This window comes from Fundulus heteroclitus, chromosome 22, assembly GCF_011125445.2.
Source record: "Fundulus heteroclitus isolate FHET01 chromosome 22, MU-UCD_Fhet_4.1, whole genome shotgun sequence".
Classification (NCBI taxonomy): domain Eukaryota; kingdom Metazoa; phylum Chordata; class Actinopteri; order Cyprinodontiformes; family Fundulidae; genus Fundulus; species Fundulus heteroclitus.
The window spans coordinates 30,505,517-30,519,517 of record NC_046382.1 but is presented as its reverse complement, the minus strand read 5'-3'; the positions used below and the strand labels follow the sequence as shown (position 1 = coordinate 30,519,517).

Here is a 14,001-nt window from a genome sequence, read left to right as displayed (position 1 = left end):
AGGAGAGCTGAATGAAAAGTGAAGCCTTATTTGGATTGTGTGGGGTCTTAAGTCTAACATGAGCTTGAGGAGCTTACAAATAAACTGACTGAGTATCAAGATCACCTGGTTAAGACGTATATTACAACTCTATCATGTCCAGCAGGACAGGAGCAACCATCACCTGAGACTGACGGTGTTTTCAGATAAAAGAAGTAATGAGGAATGTTATTTCCATTCAGGAACTGCACTTGAACAAGCTTTGAGGATTTGTAGGTACTATGAATAGGAAGCAGTAGCTTGGTTCAATTTATTACAGCATGTATTGAAAAAAAGGAGCTCCGGCAGATGCAGCTTAAAAATTAGTGTACGAGTGTTTGCAGCTTATCACATGAGTTTAAGATGATTAGATACTGCATGCAAAGTATTTTTTTTTTTGCCATAAGCTATGTGAGAAAGTTCTTGGATATATAATCATTGGTTGGTGAAAAATTATCTCTACACCTTCCTTTAAGCATCCGTTCCCCTTTGAGATAAGCAAGCATGGAGGATAAATCATTTAGTTTTATATATCCTTGGATTCAATGTGTTTCATGCTTTAGTAGCTCGGGAAATGAGGGGAAAAAAGAGAAGAAAAAAGACGGCTAAGCAGTTCAGAGTTTTCATGCTTTTTCTTTTGTATATGAGAAAAGCACTGAAGGCTAAACACTTAGAAACAGCAGTGTGCAAGAGCAGTTATAGGGTTTTGTTGTTAGTCTTCCCAACATGCCTGTATTATTCTCATTTCAAAGTGTTTGTTTCCTTCATGGCTGGCTCATCTGTGCTGACAGAATGAAAGGCAAGGAGTGAGGGAGAAAGAAAAGAGGCAAACAAAAGATGGTTGTGCAGAAATAGGGCCAACAATGTTCCTAAAAGGCGAAAGCGGCAAATATAAAAACATAACAGAATGAATGAATAAATGAAAGACAGAGAGGATATCAATGACAAAGTAGTCATATCAGATATATGTTGCAATTTTTTTTACCTACATGATATGAATGCCACTGATGTTATCCTGAAAACGGAGGTAAACCTCGTTTCAGGTAAAAAATTACAGGTTTAAAACTACTACAATTAATTGTTGCACTGTTCCTACAGCTAAAAGCTCTAAGTAAGAGAAAATGTTTGAGGGATTGGGTTTTCATTAAATGTAGGCAGACTGTATGAACAATGGTAGTTAGCTGGCTAAAAGAAGACTTCTGCCCTTGCTTACAAGAAAGATAAATTAATTTATTATGACCTTTAAAGGAGACTTTTACTTTCTGCTGTCACTACATACAGTATAAGGGATTACTGCAAAGTCAACGACAATACAAGTGTCTCTCCACTGAAGCGACGTGCTCATTCAGAGGGAGAGAAAGCTGCAGGTCAATCACTCAGTGCAATCTGCAGGGCTTCCTTAAAAGTTTTGTAGTCAAATTGAATAATAAAATGCACTTGACTCCATTGTTTGATAACTATATAAATGGGAATGTGCACAATTGATCTGGAATCTGTATGATTTGACTTAATTGACTTTTTTTTTTGTAAAGTGCCTTGAGACGACATTTGTTGTGAATTGGTGCAATATAAATAAACTTAATTGAGTTGATTTTAAATTAACTGAATTAAATTAAGAATAAAACTGTCAGTTAAGCAGTTGATGGCAGGGCCTTCCTGAGCAGCAAGTCAGAATAATTACTCCTCTAATATCTTGTTATATTTGTGTTACTCTACAAATAGCACACTACAACAACACCAAAATTCTGTCCACATTTACCTAAAACATGTAACACTTAGCCTGTGTTTAGACAGAAAATAATAAATAAATGTGTTTGATGGGTAGTTGAGACACCTTTTCATGTAGAAAGATAGTCATTCCCTGTCTTAAAGGGGCCAAATCATGCAAAATCATTTTGTTGTGTGCTTGGAGTCTCCGTAGGTGCTGCCAGTATTTGCTGCAGAACTACTAAACGAGGTCATGGACTTCCGGCTTAACAATTTCAGCCAAAAAATTTCAGCCATTTTTTTGCCAAAATTCTTTAGTCTAAGCTCAAGAATGCCAAAACTACATGTGGATAAGTCTAATTTACAAAAATGACCAAACAAGGTGGAGTGGAACACTCTGCGACCAGGAGGTGGCAGTGTGTGAAGTGCCTGATTTGCATTTAAAGGGACCACGCCAAAACGAGTTGTTCTCAGAGGAACATCAGAAGAGGGCAAAAGAGGGGCTGTGGGGCAGCAATAACCCAGGGCTCACACTGACTACTGTGCAGGTGATGCTCCTGATCCAGTTCCGTTTTTTTGGAAACCCAAATTCACACTGCTCCTGTAGGGAAGCAGCGGCCAGCTGTAGCTCCGGCTGTGGAAAGGACGCTGGCGAGAACAGAAGTTCATGTGGTCTTTCAGTTGTTATCTCTCAGACATGACTTAAATAAAGCCATGGTTTTCATTTGTTCTGATCAAAGGTTTTTAATGTCATTTAGTTCAACACTCAATGTTAGATGATTTAAAACAGATAATATTGTCCTTTTCAACAACATTTTACATTTATTTCAGGTCATATCCCTATGATGAAGAATAGTAAGTTTTGGTTTGCTTTCATATTTTATGATTTAAAATTTTTCATATAATTATGGACTGCTGAAGCAGGGATTTTTAGAACTTTGTTGATGATGGCCTTTTTGAACTGCTCTGTGATAATAGCTTATATTCTCAGACAACTCTTCTATTCCCTGTGAAATAGAAGCTTGGAACAAGCAGCCTCTTTTTATGTAGTAAACCATTATTGATTAGATTGCATACTTGAAGTCACATGACAGTGGGGGAACAGCCAGTTCTTGTTAATTGATTTGCTTGAGTAACTAATTTAAATTCAAGAAGTCAGATTGTCTTCATTTTTTTTAGCAAAACTGCATAACAGTTTTGTTGTTTTTAATACATTTGGCATTTTGAACATTAGAAATTATTTGAATTTATATCTCAAATATACAAATATACAAGAGAAGCTTGTAAATGTAGAATATTTGTAAATAGTCTTTCTGAACAGGCCCTTCTTTTCTGATTGCCAGATACAAGGTTGCACTCTTCTTAGCTTTAAATGTTCACCATGGAGAGATTACTTTGCAGTTAGCCACCTCATATCAACCATGAAGCATGTATCATGGTTTTTAACTGAAAAGACAGGATGCGAGAAAGCTTACATCCACAGAAGATCTGTGAATAGTTCTCCAAGATGTTTGGGACAACCTACCAGCCGAGTTCTTTCAAAAACTGTGTCCAAGTCAACCTAGAAGAATTGATTCTATTTTGAAAGCAAAAGGTTGGTTTTATATGTATACTAATATTGATTTAATATAGATTCATCTTTTGTTTGTTCACTGCATTTTGTTTTATTGATGAAAATAAATGGTTAACACTTTCATTTTTAAAAGGATCCTTTGTTCTAGTTTACAGCACTTTTTAACATCTGCTTAAAACCTTTGTACAGTACTGTATTATATATATATATATATATATATATATATATATATATATATATATATATATATATATATATATATATATATATATATATTTATATTTATATTTATAAGTAAAGGAATATTTACCTTACCCTTTATTTATTTAAATACCTTTTAATAATAGGATAAGTCTTTTCCGTCTGCCTCTGCAATTTTTATGCATACCTGCATAATCACTTCCATGAGATGTTCTCAAGAGCAGGAGCACTAGCCTCAAAAATATATTTATATAACGAAACACAAACAGAGCAAAGTTAAACCGGGTGGGGAGGAGCCGAGCGAGGTCGGTGGGAATGGGGCTTAATGGATCAGTACCAATCCCCATTATCTCCACATCTTTTTAAGGCAATAAAAGGCAATGTGAAGGAAACTAGGCTGAACAACCACATGATTCCACAAATACTTTATCAAGAATCAGGAAACTAACTAAAGACTCTCCGCCCGGAGAGATGACTAAACTACTATTAATAATTAAAAGATGGTATGCCATGCAAATCAAATAAAACGTGAAATGAAATTGATGTTTCATATATATGTGATTAAACTTTCAGTTAAAATGAGTTTGCATGGATATTACCATTAGAAAGTTTCTTTTTTTATTTTATTCTTTTTTTTTTTTTACATACAAATATCAGGCATTTGGAATTATGAGCATATGTCACATTCAGACTGAATGCTCAGCAAGCATTTTTAGCCATTTTCTGAGTTATGACCATTTCTAAAGGCTGTTCCTAAATCTCCTTTTTGAGTCAAAAATGGCACAGGGTGAAAATGAATCATAATTTACTGTTCAATAATCTGAAGCGTCTATAAAATATCTTGAGCTGCTTGCAAACACAGTGACCATAATTTATGCAGCTAATGCACCCTTGGTGTGTGTTATGTCACATTCTCGTGAGAGAACTAACAAGTCAGATTCTGTCTTGCTTTATTTACAGTAAAATTGAGCATTCACTTTAAAATTGTACCTGTAACCCAACTCCAACATTTCCATGTGTGTTTAAATTACTGAATGCATTTGCTTTAATATATTGATGAAGCCACTGATGTTAAATATCACTAGTATGAAAAGAGCTCCAGTGTGTCGGTATAGAGCCTCACCTCATTGGCGTAGACCCAGTGACTGTCCTTGGATGCAAGGTTGGTTTCCACCGCCTGCAATGAGGAAATAAAATCAAATTAAAATCCATTTAAATTTATTGGCATCTCAGCAACAATGAGTACAAAGTACAGTAAGCAAAACCGACCATTAGACATAATAAATTGAAATAAATAAAAAATATATATAATTGAATGATTACAAAATGGCAAACTGCTTTTCAAACATTCTTTAAAAAAGTACAAGGGTTTATGTGGTGATATTTTACTGAAAATGTTTAGAAGACAAACATTACTGTGAAGCTTTTGTCTCTTGTTACTCTAATCAGAACAAAGTAAAATATTCTTCATTTAGTAAGTCTTTCAGCTTTACTCTTATTACCTAAGATGTCAACATTATTCCAAACAGAATACAGTTTTTAACCTCTGTGATTTTAGATAAGGCGCTTTCTCCAGAACATAAACTCAAGGGATTACTGGTCTTCAAAAACACATTAAAAAATTATATAAGATCTGGAATCTCTGAAAATTCAAGCACTTGAAGATTGATGCTTTATTTTAACATGCTCAACTACTGAGAACAAAGCATCTGCATCAGCTGTGTAAATGGAGCATATTCCTAATATTGAATTGAAAATTGAAGAATCATGCGTTCAGAATCATTAAAATCTTTTGTACATTTTTCATACTCCCTCTTGGACCTCTGGTACTTATGAAACAGCCCGAATAAACTAACAGAACATCAAACTAGCTTCTTTAACGTGATTTAGTGAGAAAAGTCTATCATCTGCATCAACCTCACTTTGTACCTGATCTTCCAAATGCATTTGCATAATGAAGATTATTACCTGCTGGAGATAAACACAGCCCTACACTGTGCTGGATTTGCCATTAACTAAAATGATGGTTTCACCAAATACTGTCCTTTTTAACCAGAAAATCTATTTTTTCACTGAATTTCTGCACAGACCTGTGATTTGTGTAAATTACTGTTTACAGTGAGCATACTCATCTTTGATCCAAAACTGTATAATTATTTTTTAAATAGGATCGTGTAGAGGGGGGAAACCATATTTAGGCCACAAAAAGGATGCATTAAATGTTTTGTAACTTTGGTGACAATTTTTAAATGGGCATGTTAAGTGAAACACAAATACACACTTTCTTCAAATATTAATCTTCCTGTTACTCCAATCAGTGTTTCCTGTCTGAAGTCAACAGCCATCTGTATAGCCAAGTCTTCTTTTCACAGATGAATTTTGAGTGAGAAAATCAGATTTATCTAATCCGCAGGCTAACCTCTATGTATGGTGGTTATAATAGAGAGCAAACAGTAATCCGTTTTTTTGGGTGTAAATGAATACTCATAATAACCCCAAATGCTTTGAGCGCAGGTAATCTCACAAAGAAATTTCAACCCCCTCCCCCCTTTTTTTAACGGATAGGATTATGATGCCTGTAGTAATACTGGTATTATAGTGCAAACACAACTTTTCACGTTTGGTTCCAGGCACTGATATTGCAGGCTCCATGCTGTTTTGCCTTCTGGATGTATTTTTATGCCCTTACAATGTTGAACATTGTATGGGCAAGTGTGTACCTATGTTCCTTCCAGTAAAACAGATAAGAATTAACTGAGACTGTAGGTCAAGAATTATTCAACATACGGATGCCACTTAAATATAAAGATCCCCCTCATGTCTTTGAGGTACATTTCAGCTTAAGATATAAAGAAAAGGTGTATCCTCCAGAAACAAGGCAAATGTTTTATGAACAGATAATTTGAGTGATTCTTCACTGAGGTATTGGGAAAACTGATTTTAGTCAGAGTCCAACATGCACTAAGTAAATGAACTTGAAGTAAACTCTTAAACTTGCTGCTGGACTCAGCTAGATAATCTGGAGAGAAATCCAAAAGAAAGGGACACTTCTTTATTAATGTGTTATAAACTATTTACTGCACAGTAAGCCTGGTACTGGTATTATAAGAAAATAATCAGTTCCTTTCATCTTGAGACCTAAATACTTAGTTGTCAGTTACAACAAAGCATGTTAAGATATCCTGTTAAACAGCAAACTGAAAGTAATGTACTGTAACTTTAGCAAAAGGGAAAGTCACATATATTTTATGACCACAAAACATATTATTCATCATTAGATTCCTTGGTTTTAAAAGCATATACTGTATTTTAAAAGCACTTTTACACAACAACAACAAAAAAAAAAAAAAAAACATTTTAGGCATTTTAAAAACAATTGAAACATGTACCATACATTGATGATCATGATGAATCAATTGGATCTGGAATGTATGATGGATTATCGTAAATAACAGATTGTCTTCTTGATTAATAAAATACGTTTTCAATGCGAATTCAAAGAATGGATGTAGGGTTGCTTAAAAGCAATGCAGAAAAAGGACAGAGCGTGAAGTGAGGGACTGAGCACTTCTACTAGACACATCTATGTTGGGAAATATGGGTGAGAATTAACAGAAATCCTGAAAGGTGAAAATAAACAGACGAAGAGGACATCAAAACAGTCGCTGTTAGAAGTCATTTAGTCATTTTTTATGAAATTGAAACAAAAACTTTAGGGAATACAGCAACATAGTTTAAAAAAAATCAGCAAGATGGCGCCTTGGTGTTTTGGTTCGCACTGTTTTGTCTTGTAATCCTATGTTGCTGCAAAAGGACCCAGAGCTCTTTCACCAGTGAAGAGCTCATGAACATCAGAGGAATAACTACATCCAATTTATTTCCCACTTTTCTGCTTCCATCTGTGGAATTATGGAATACTCTAGTCAAAGGTGCCCTCACATGTGTCCATGTCATGAGATGCCACTTAAGAGGAGAATGCACTGGTGGACAGGTATTTCTGCATCAGTGTTGGATCCACACTCCATTACCTGGAATATTTCTCTCCAACATGCGGTTGATGGCTAACAAACTGGAAGAACTTCAGCTACTGATAGAGAGAGACAAAGACCTTTCTCTATCTTCTGTTTTGTGTTTCACAGAGATGTGACTGTGTGAGCTAATAACAGATTTGGTGCTGCAGCAGGCAGGCTTCCAACTCTTCAGAGTGGATCACAACACGGTACTCTCTGGCAAAACGATAGGGGCAGGAATCTGTTTTTACACTAACAGTGGCTGGTGAAACAATGTGACAGTTATCTTGCAGCACTGCTCTCCAGATCTTTTTTTCATAAACAGCAAACCCTTCTACTCTTTCTGGGAATTTAGCTTGATTCATTGTGGTCAGTGTCTACATTCTGCCGCAAGCCAATATGCAGGATGCACAGTGCATGTTTGCCAACCAGATATGGAGTGAACAAATCAGGACTCCTAAGTTATTGTCCTTGGCAACTTTAACAAAAGGTAATCTCAGCCATGAACTTCCCAAACACAGAATGTTCATTCAATATCCAACCAGGGAGTCGAACATTCTGGATCTGCTACACCACCATTAGCAAAGGCTATCATGTCATCACCTGTGCTGCACTGCAAAACTTTACCCACATCAAGGTCCTCCTGATTCCTGCATACATGCAGAAATTAAAACTTTGTAAATCTGTAATTAGGACATCAAATAAGTGGACCGGCGAAGCTGTAGATGACCTACAGGCATGTTTGGACTGTACAGACTAGGTTGTTTTCAGAACTGCAACCAACTGTCTAGATGAGTACACAGAGGCCATGACATAATACATTAGCTTCTGTGAGGACATATATGTACCATCATGGACCCTTGTGAGTTACAACCTTGGTTCACATCCATACTCAGACAGCTGTGGTTGCAGAAAGAAGAGACATTTAGGAGTGTAGATATGGACAGGCTTATAGCGTCAAATGACATGTTTGGAAAGACAGTGAGGGAAGTTAAGTGACAGCACTCTGAGATACTCCAACAACAGTTCTCAGCTAATGGCTCTGTGTGGAAGGGGATAAGACTATTAACCAATGACAAACTGAAAACCTCCCATGAAGGACCTGTGTCTGGCCAATGACCTGGATGACTCCGGCTGTTGCTTTGATAGACTAAAACAAGGCTAGCATTCATTCAGTGATGTTACTCGCAGTGGGTGGAGTTGCCATAAATTTTACTCAAGGGTAGTGATACTTCTTAATAATATTATTCATGTAAACAGAAAACAGCACAGTGCAATAAAACTACTCTTGAAGGTAATGTTCTTTTAAGTTACTCAAGTAAATGTAACTGAGTAAATATAAGTAGTTATTCTATATTTATTTTAGTAAATTTGAATAAATCTCCTGTTTAGCAAGTCATTTTATGATGTTTCTTTAAGGCAGGGTATAGGTCTTAAATTTAATTCATAATTGTCTTAAAACGGTCTTACCAAATCTTACATTTGAATTGGTGACACCCGCAGAAACTGACTTTACCAGCTGATTTGTAGTTAGAACAAATAAAAGCAAAATCAAATTGAAAAATAAACATAACTCAACATGGCGTACAAATAGTATTTATAGCACCGTTGCGCATAATAATGAAGAGCATACATAGTCTGTGTAAATCTGTTGTGTACAGCAAAAAAATATCTATGGGACAATAAATGGTATTTGTTTAGTGCTGAGTGGCAATGTGTCAGATTAATTTGACAATTTAGTTTATCATGTTTTATGAAAAATGAGCATTGGTTAAAATATTTAACACAGCATTACTGGAATTTAAGACAACTTTTCATCTCTTAATCATCAAAATTTAGTCATTTTTTTATTATTTATAATGACATTAGGACAGGTGCTTTGGCCAAAAAATATATTTTGGCAAGTGACACAATTGTTCAATTAAGAGATTAGTTCCTATTACACAGTAAATCCGTTGTGATGAACAAATTAATTAACAAGCTACAATGATTATGACTACGATGTATAAAATACTTCAATCTTTATAACCATGGCATTCAGGTCTTCAGGGGAACTTTTTCTATATTTATTTTCATAGCTAATCAAAACACTTCAATGCAAGAAAAAAGTTTGCACCATAAAACAGAATGTTTGTAAAAGTATAATTGAGAGCAGAGGTTAAGCAGTGATAAAGGGCATGCAGGTGAGATGTTTATTTTTGTATAAAAGAGGGTTTGCATTCAAACATAAAAACAATAAATTTTCTCAAACTAAACATCTGTGCATTTGATTAACAGTTATCTAGAATACCTGTCAGGCTTGTCATGTGTGATAATTAATTGTGAACCTATGGAAATAATAACTAGATATTTGCTGTGATCACAATGATAAGAAAGTATCAGTGAACTTCTGGCATGTGTGAGTAATCTATTCATTTTCACACAATACGATAACATCTCTCTGTTCCTAAATAAAATTTGACAATGGTGACTATTGTCTGCCCTCAAGATAAAAAAACATGACATTCCACAGAAACGACAGGTCCTTGAACAGAAGTTATTCTTGCAGACAAAATCTGTCAGATGGCATAATGGTAAAGTCAAGTGTTGTGGTGTGAGTTAGTTAATGCAAACAATACCAGCTGGGATTGAAGCTCTGCACACAGCATAAAACAATGCTTGAAATGTTCTGCATCATTTCACAGGCCAGCTAAACACTGATAATTTCAGACACTGTGGAAATGAACCTTTGTGAATGAAATGGTTTTTGCAATGTGATGTTCAGCTACATCTGTTGTGATACAACAAACACATAATTGATCTGTCCTTTTGGAAGACCTCATTCTTTGTTGGATATTGTTTTCTCCGATATCATCCTCCAGGGAGGAAAAGTCATGAAAGATAGTTATAGCAGGAATGTTCTGAAAACCTAATTATAATTGTGAAGTATGAAATCAAAGAATACATTTATGTTAGTTGCAATAACATTTTTATTTGCAAATCCCAAAATTTGGTTGCATGAGAATATCACTTCTACACTATTCTGCTTAATGTAATTTTGTGCCAATCTCATAAAATAAATTTTGGAATCGAGGCAAAGTATTTAAAATGTGTTACTCTTTATAAGATGATGTAATTGTTGAAATCCATAGAGGTAGGTGTTTTTTTCTGATAAAAGGAAAATAATGACATGTAAGGAACATGCTATACAGTTCATCTATGCAAAAGCCTAGTCATTGTTGAGGTACGTGCAAAGACACAAAATACTTCATAAAGAAACGCCACAGATCCAGACAAAGTATGCGTCATTTTCATTTTGAAAATATGTGTTTATGTGGTTGCATTAAGCTACACTGATATATCTCAGAACCAGTCTACATCAGCTTTTCATTGGAAGATTGTATATATAATTTCATTAGGCATACATCAGAACCAGGTTGTTTGGCCAAGACAAACATGGACATTTGACTTTGGTTTCAAGAGCTCACCTTGCAGTCTGGACCTGTCCAGTTTTGTGGATAAGCCAAACCACATTGAATAATGGCAGTGTGAAAGATGACCAGCAGCTCCTGTGGAAGGTTGTAGTTCTTGAGTTGGTGCAGGGAGTACGGTCTCTGCTGGGCCTTCTTCTGAACAGTATCTATGTGTGTGAACCAGCTAAGTTCCCAAGAAAGGGTGGTTCCTTTACACTTCCAGGAGCTAGAAGTGAGCCACTGTCGACAGTGTTGTTGATGATGGTGAAGGGACACAGTGTAGGGGGAAGTTTTCCACAAGTCAACCATCATCTTCACCATCATTTCTGCATATCTATTCAGACTTGTCTCTGTCCTGGTATCAGATCAATGACAGTGGTGTCATCTGAAAATGTCAAGAGTTTCACAGATGGGTTCGCTGAGGTGCAATCATTTGTGTACAGAGAGAAGAGTGGGTGGAGATCACTCCCCTGGGGGGTACGATCCTGATGGTTCTCGTGCAGTATGTTGTGCCATTACTCATGTTTTTAAGTTATTTAATGTTTAATAAATAACTTTCGGTCTGTTAGGTTTTGTCCAGTGAATATCAGCCCAAACAGATGATATTAGGACAATAGTTGAAAGGGTGATTTGAGCACTGGCATTCTTTCAACAGCAAACTCTGCATACATATGGAATAGATGAGTTAGAACTTCTCTTCAAGTATAATAATTTATTAACAGAAATAAAATGATCATTCAGAGAGCACCGTTATAGAATGCTGTTTATCTGAATTAATACTATACTTCAATCAACACATCCTCTCTACTGGGCTAGTGAAACGTAACTAAACTACTAAGCAAAATTAAGATAAAAGGATGCTAGGGAACGATGTACATATTAAAGATGAAAAAGAATCATCAGAATTATTCAGGCTTCCGGTTCAGTTAATAATGGCTGCACCCAAGGATTGCCTATAGTCTGCCATCGCAAATGCTTTGGGGGGGCGTTAGGAGGTTATTTTGCAGCATGTGTCAATTATGAATGCAACAATGTGTTATACTATGAATACGGCACATTTTCCCTGAAACCACCATGTTTTGTTTTTGTAAATATCAGGTTCTGTGCTACCTCTGCCCTCGTAATTTCTGTCCAATTGGAGCAATGATGATCACATGCATGGCTGTTACAAGTTATAGTTCACTTGCAAAATGTACAATGTGAAAGCAACCCCCACAAAATAAAAAGAAAATAAATAATGTTTACCTTTGGTCTGGCCCAAAATTGCGGACCAAAGGACTTTCCTAGTGTGAATACACTCTTAGTTACACAATTATCATTGTAACATTTAAACAATGTATTGCAGAATAATCAGAATTTTAATTTCTGTATCATACCATTCTACCTGAGTTGTACTTAGATCATCAAACTTATTCAGATCCATAAAAAACTCTTGCGATGAGAAAATGTCTTCTCCAATTCACTCTGCCCCTTTTCTCTCACTTAAAGTGTGAATTTAGTATCAATATTTGTTATATTCGAAGCGATTCACTCCAATTTTAATGTCAGTGTACAAAGCGACCAAACTTTTTTGTTGATTTTAGGTGAATGACTTTCCCTGACTCTTGGCAATAATTTAAGGAAGATGGACAATGAAAAGGTCTTGGTAGCAGACACAGCTCTCAGTGTTCTCTCTGTTATAGGGTCTCACAAAGTAACCAGGAAGGAGTAATGAGGTCTGTCATAAAAGATTCACAATACTCCCTATGACCCCAGCCTTGCCACCGTTGCTGTGGAAACACATTTTCAGACCACTTACTCGGCTCTATTAACTCAGCTTTGAACAAAAATGGATACAAACTAGCCTTGGTTTATAACTATGGAGCAATTCAAACTGTCTGTCACCACATGCTTATCAAGGAAGAGCAAATTCTAAAAGTCAATAATTCCATGCAATATTCTTGGTTTCCTTGGATAGAAAACATTTTAACCGACTTGAATAATACACTGAACTTAACTGCATTGTTAACTGAAAATTAGAGTCTATGTACTTGCCTTAGAATCACTGCTCCCTTGAAGCTGCGCGCAATCAAGTACTGCTTTTGGATTCAGCGCGCACTGCAGACTATGCAGCGCAGAAAATAAAATCCAAGCTGAACTGTAAACAAAATAATAATAAACCAAATAATTTTGTACCATTTTGCAATTCTGGTGAGATGGGAGCACACCACTGATCGATGGCAGATGCCTTTATGGTTGGGCAGGTTGCGTTGTGCGTCTTTGTTACTCCTGCTGCATGTCAGCTGTTTGTGTTTTTCGGGATCTGCTTATGTGAGATTGTAAGTGGCGTTTTTCAACCAATTAGTGCTTTGGCGCAAGAGCACATAGTCAGTGCAGCACTTAAAAACGACATGAAGCTTTTTTCACATCAATTACACAATTACTGTGCTGAAACATCGTGAAATAGCATGCTGTCTTTTTAGATAAAAGTTAAGCAAAGAAGCGTGATATACTGTAACTGTATTTATTGTTAACAAAAAAAAACAATGTAAACATTGCCCATATCATGTTTTGTTTTTTAATCTCTCGTAAATAAACTGAACTAAAGAAAGAGTGAAAATCTTTGTCGATTATCTTGATTGTTGTGCGGTGTGTTCTGCACATTATTCATGTAATTGACATGAAAACATGCATGCATTAAATGTCAAAAGATTGTGAAACTGATTTTTGAGGCATATATGGAATAAAACTGACTTTGAACCTGTGTTGAAAAAACACTACATTGGTAATTTTGTCTGGAATAACGGGGAATTCACTTATAAGTTGCATATAGTTTGTAAGAGCTGCAGCGCTCCTGCATCAGGGGATAAACTTCCTGGCAGGGATAACTAGTTTGGCACACAATGAAAACTGTCGTCAAATTTGGTACTGTATACCAAATTTAAATTTTTTCTTCTTATTTTTTCTTGCTTTTTCTGCTTTTCGGCTCCACTTTGAAAGCTCCGCATTGTCTTTCTTCCTTCTGATCTCTCCTGCTGCTTAATCAAACAACACACTACAT

The 14,001-nt window shown here is 35.8% G+C and overlaps 1 protein-coding gene across 3 annotated transcripts in view; it reads right to left on the bottom strand.

Annotated features, from left to right (window-relative positions):
• grid1a (glutamate receptor, ionotropic, delta 1a) overlaps positions 1 to 14,001 on the bottom strand; it is a 347,515-nt gene that overhangs the window by 66,675 nt on the left and 266,839 nt on the right. For all 3 annotated transcript variants that reach the window (XM_036126094.1, XM_036126093.1, XM_036126092.1), the window contains exon 5: positions 4,623 to 4,676. In XM_036126094.1, the coding sequence (XP_035981987.1) occupies positions 4,623 to 4,676 (54 nt within the window). The remainder of the gene's footprint in view (positions 1 to 4,622; positions 4,677 to 14,001) is intronic.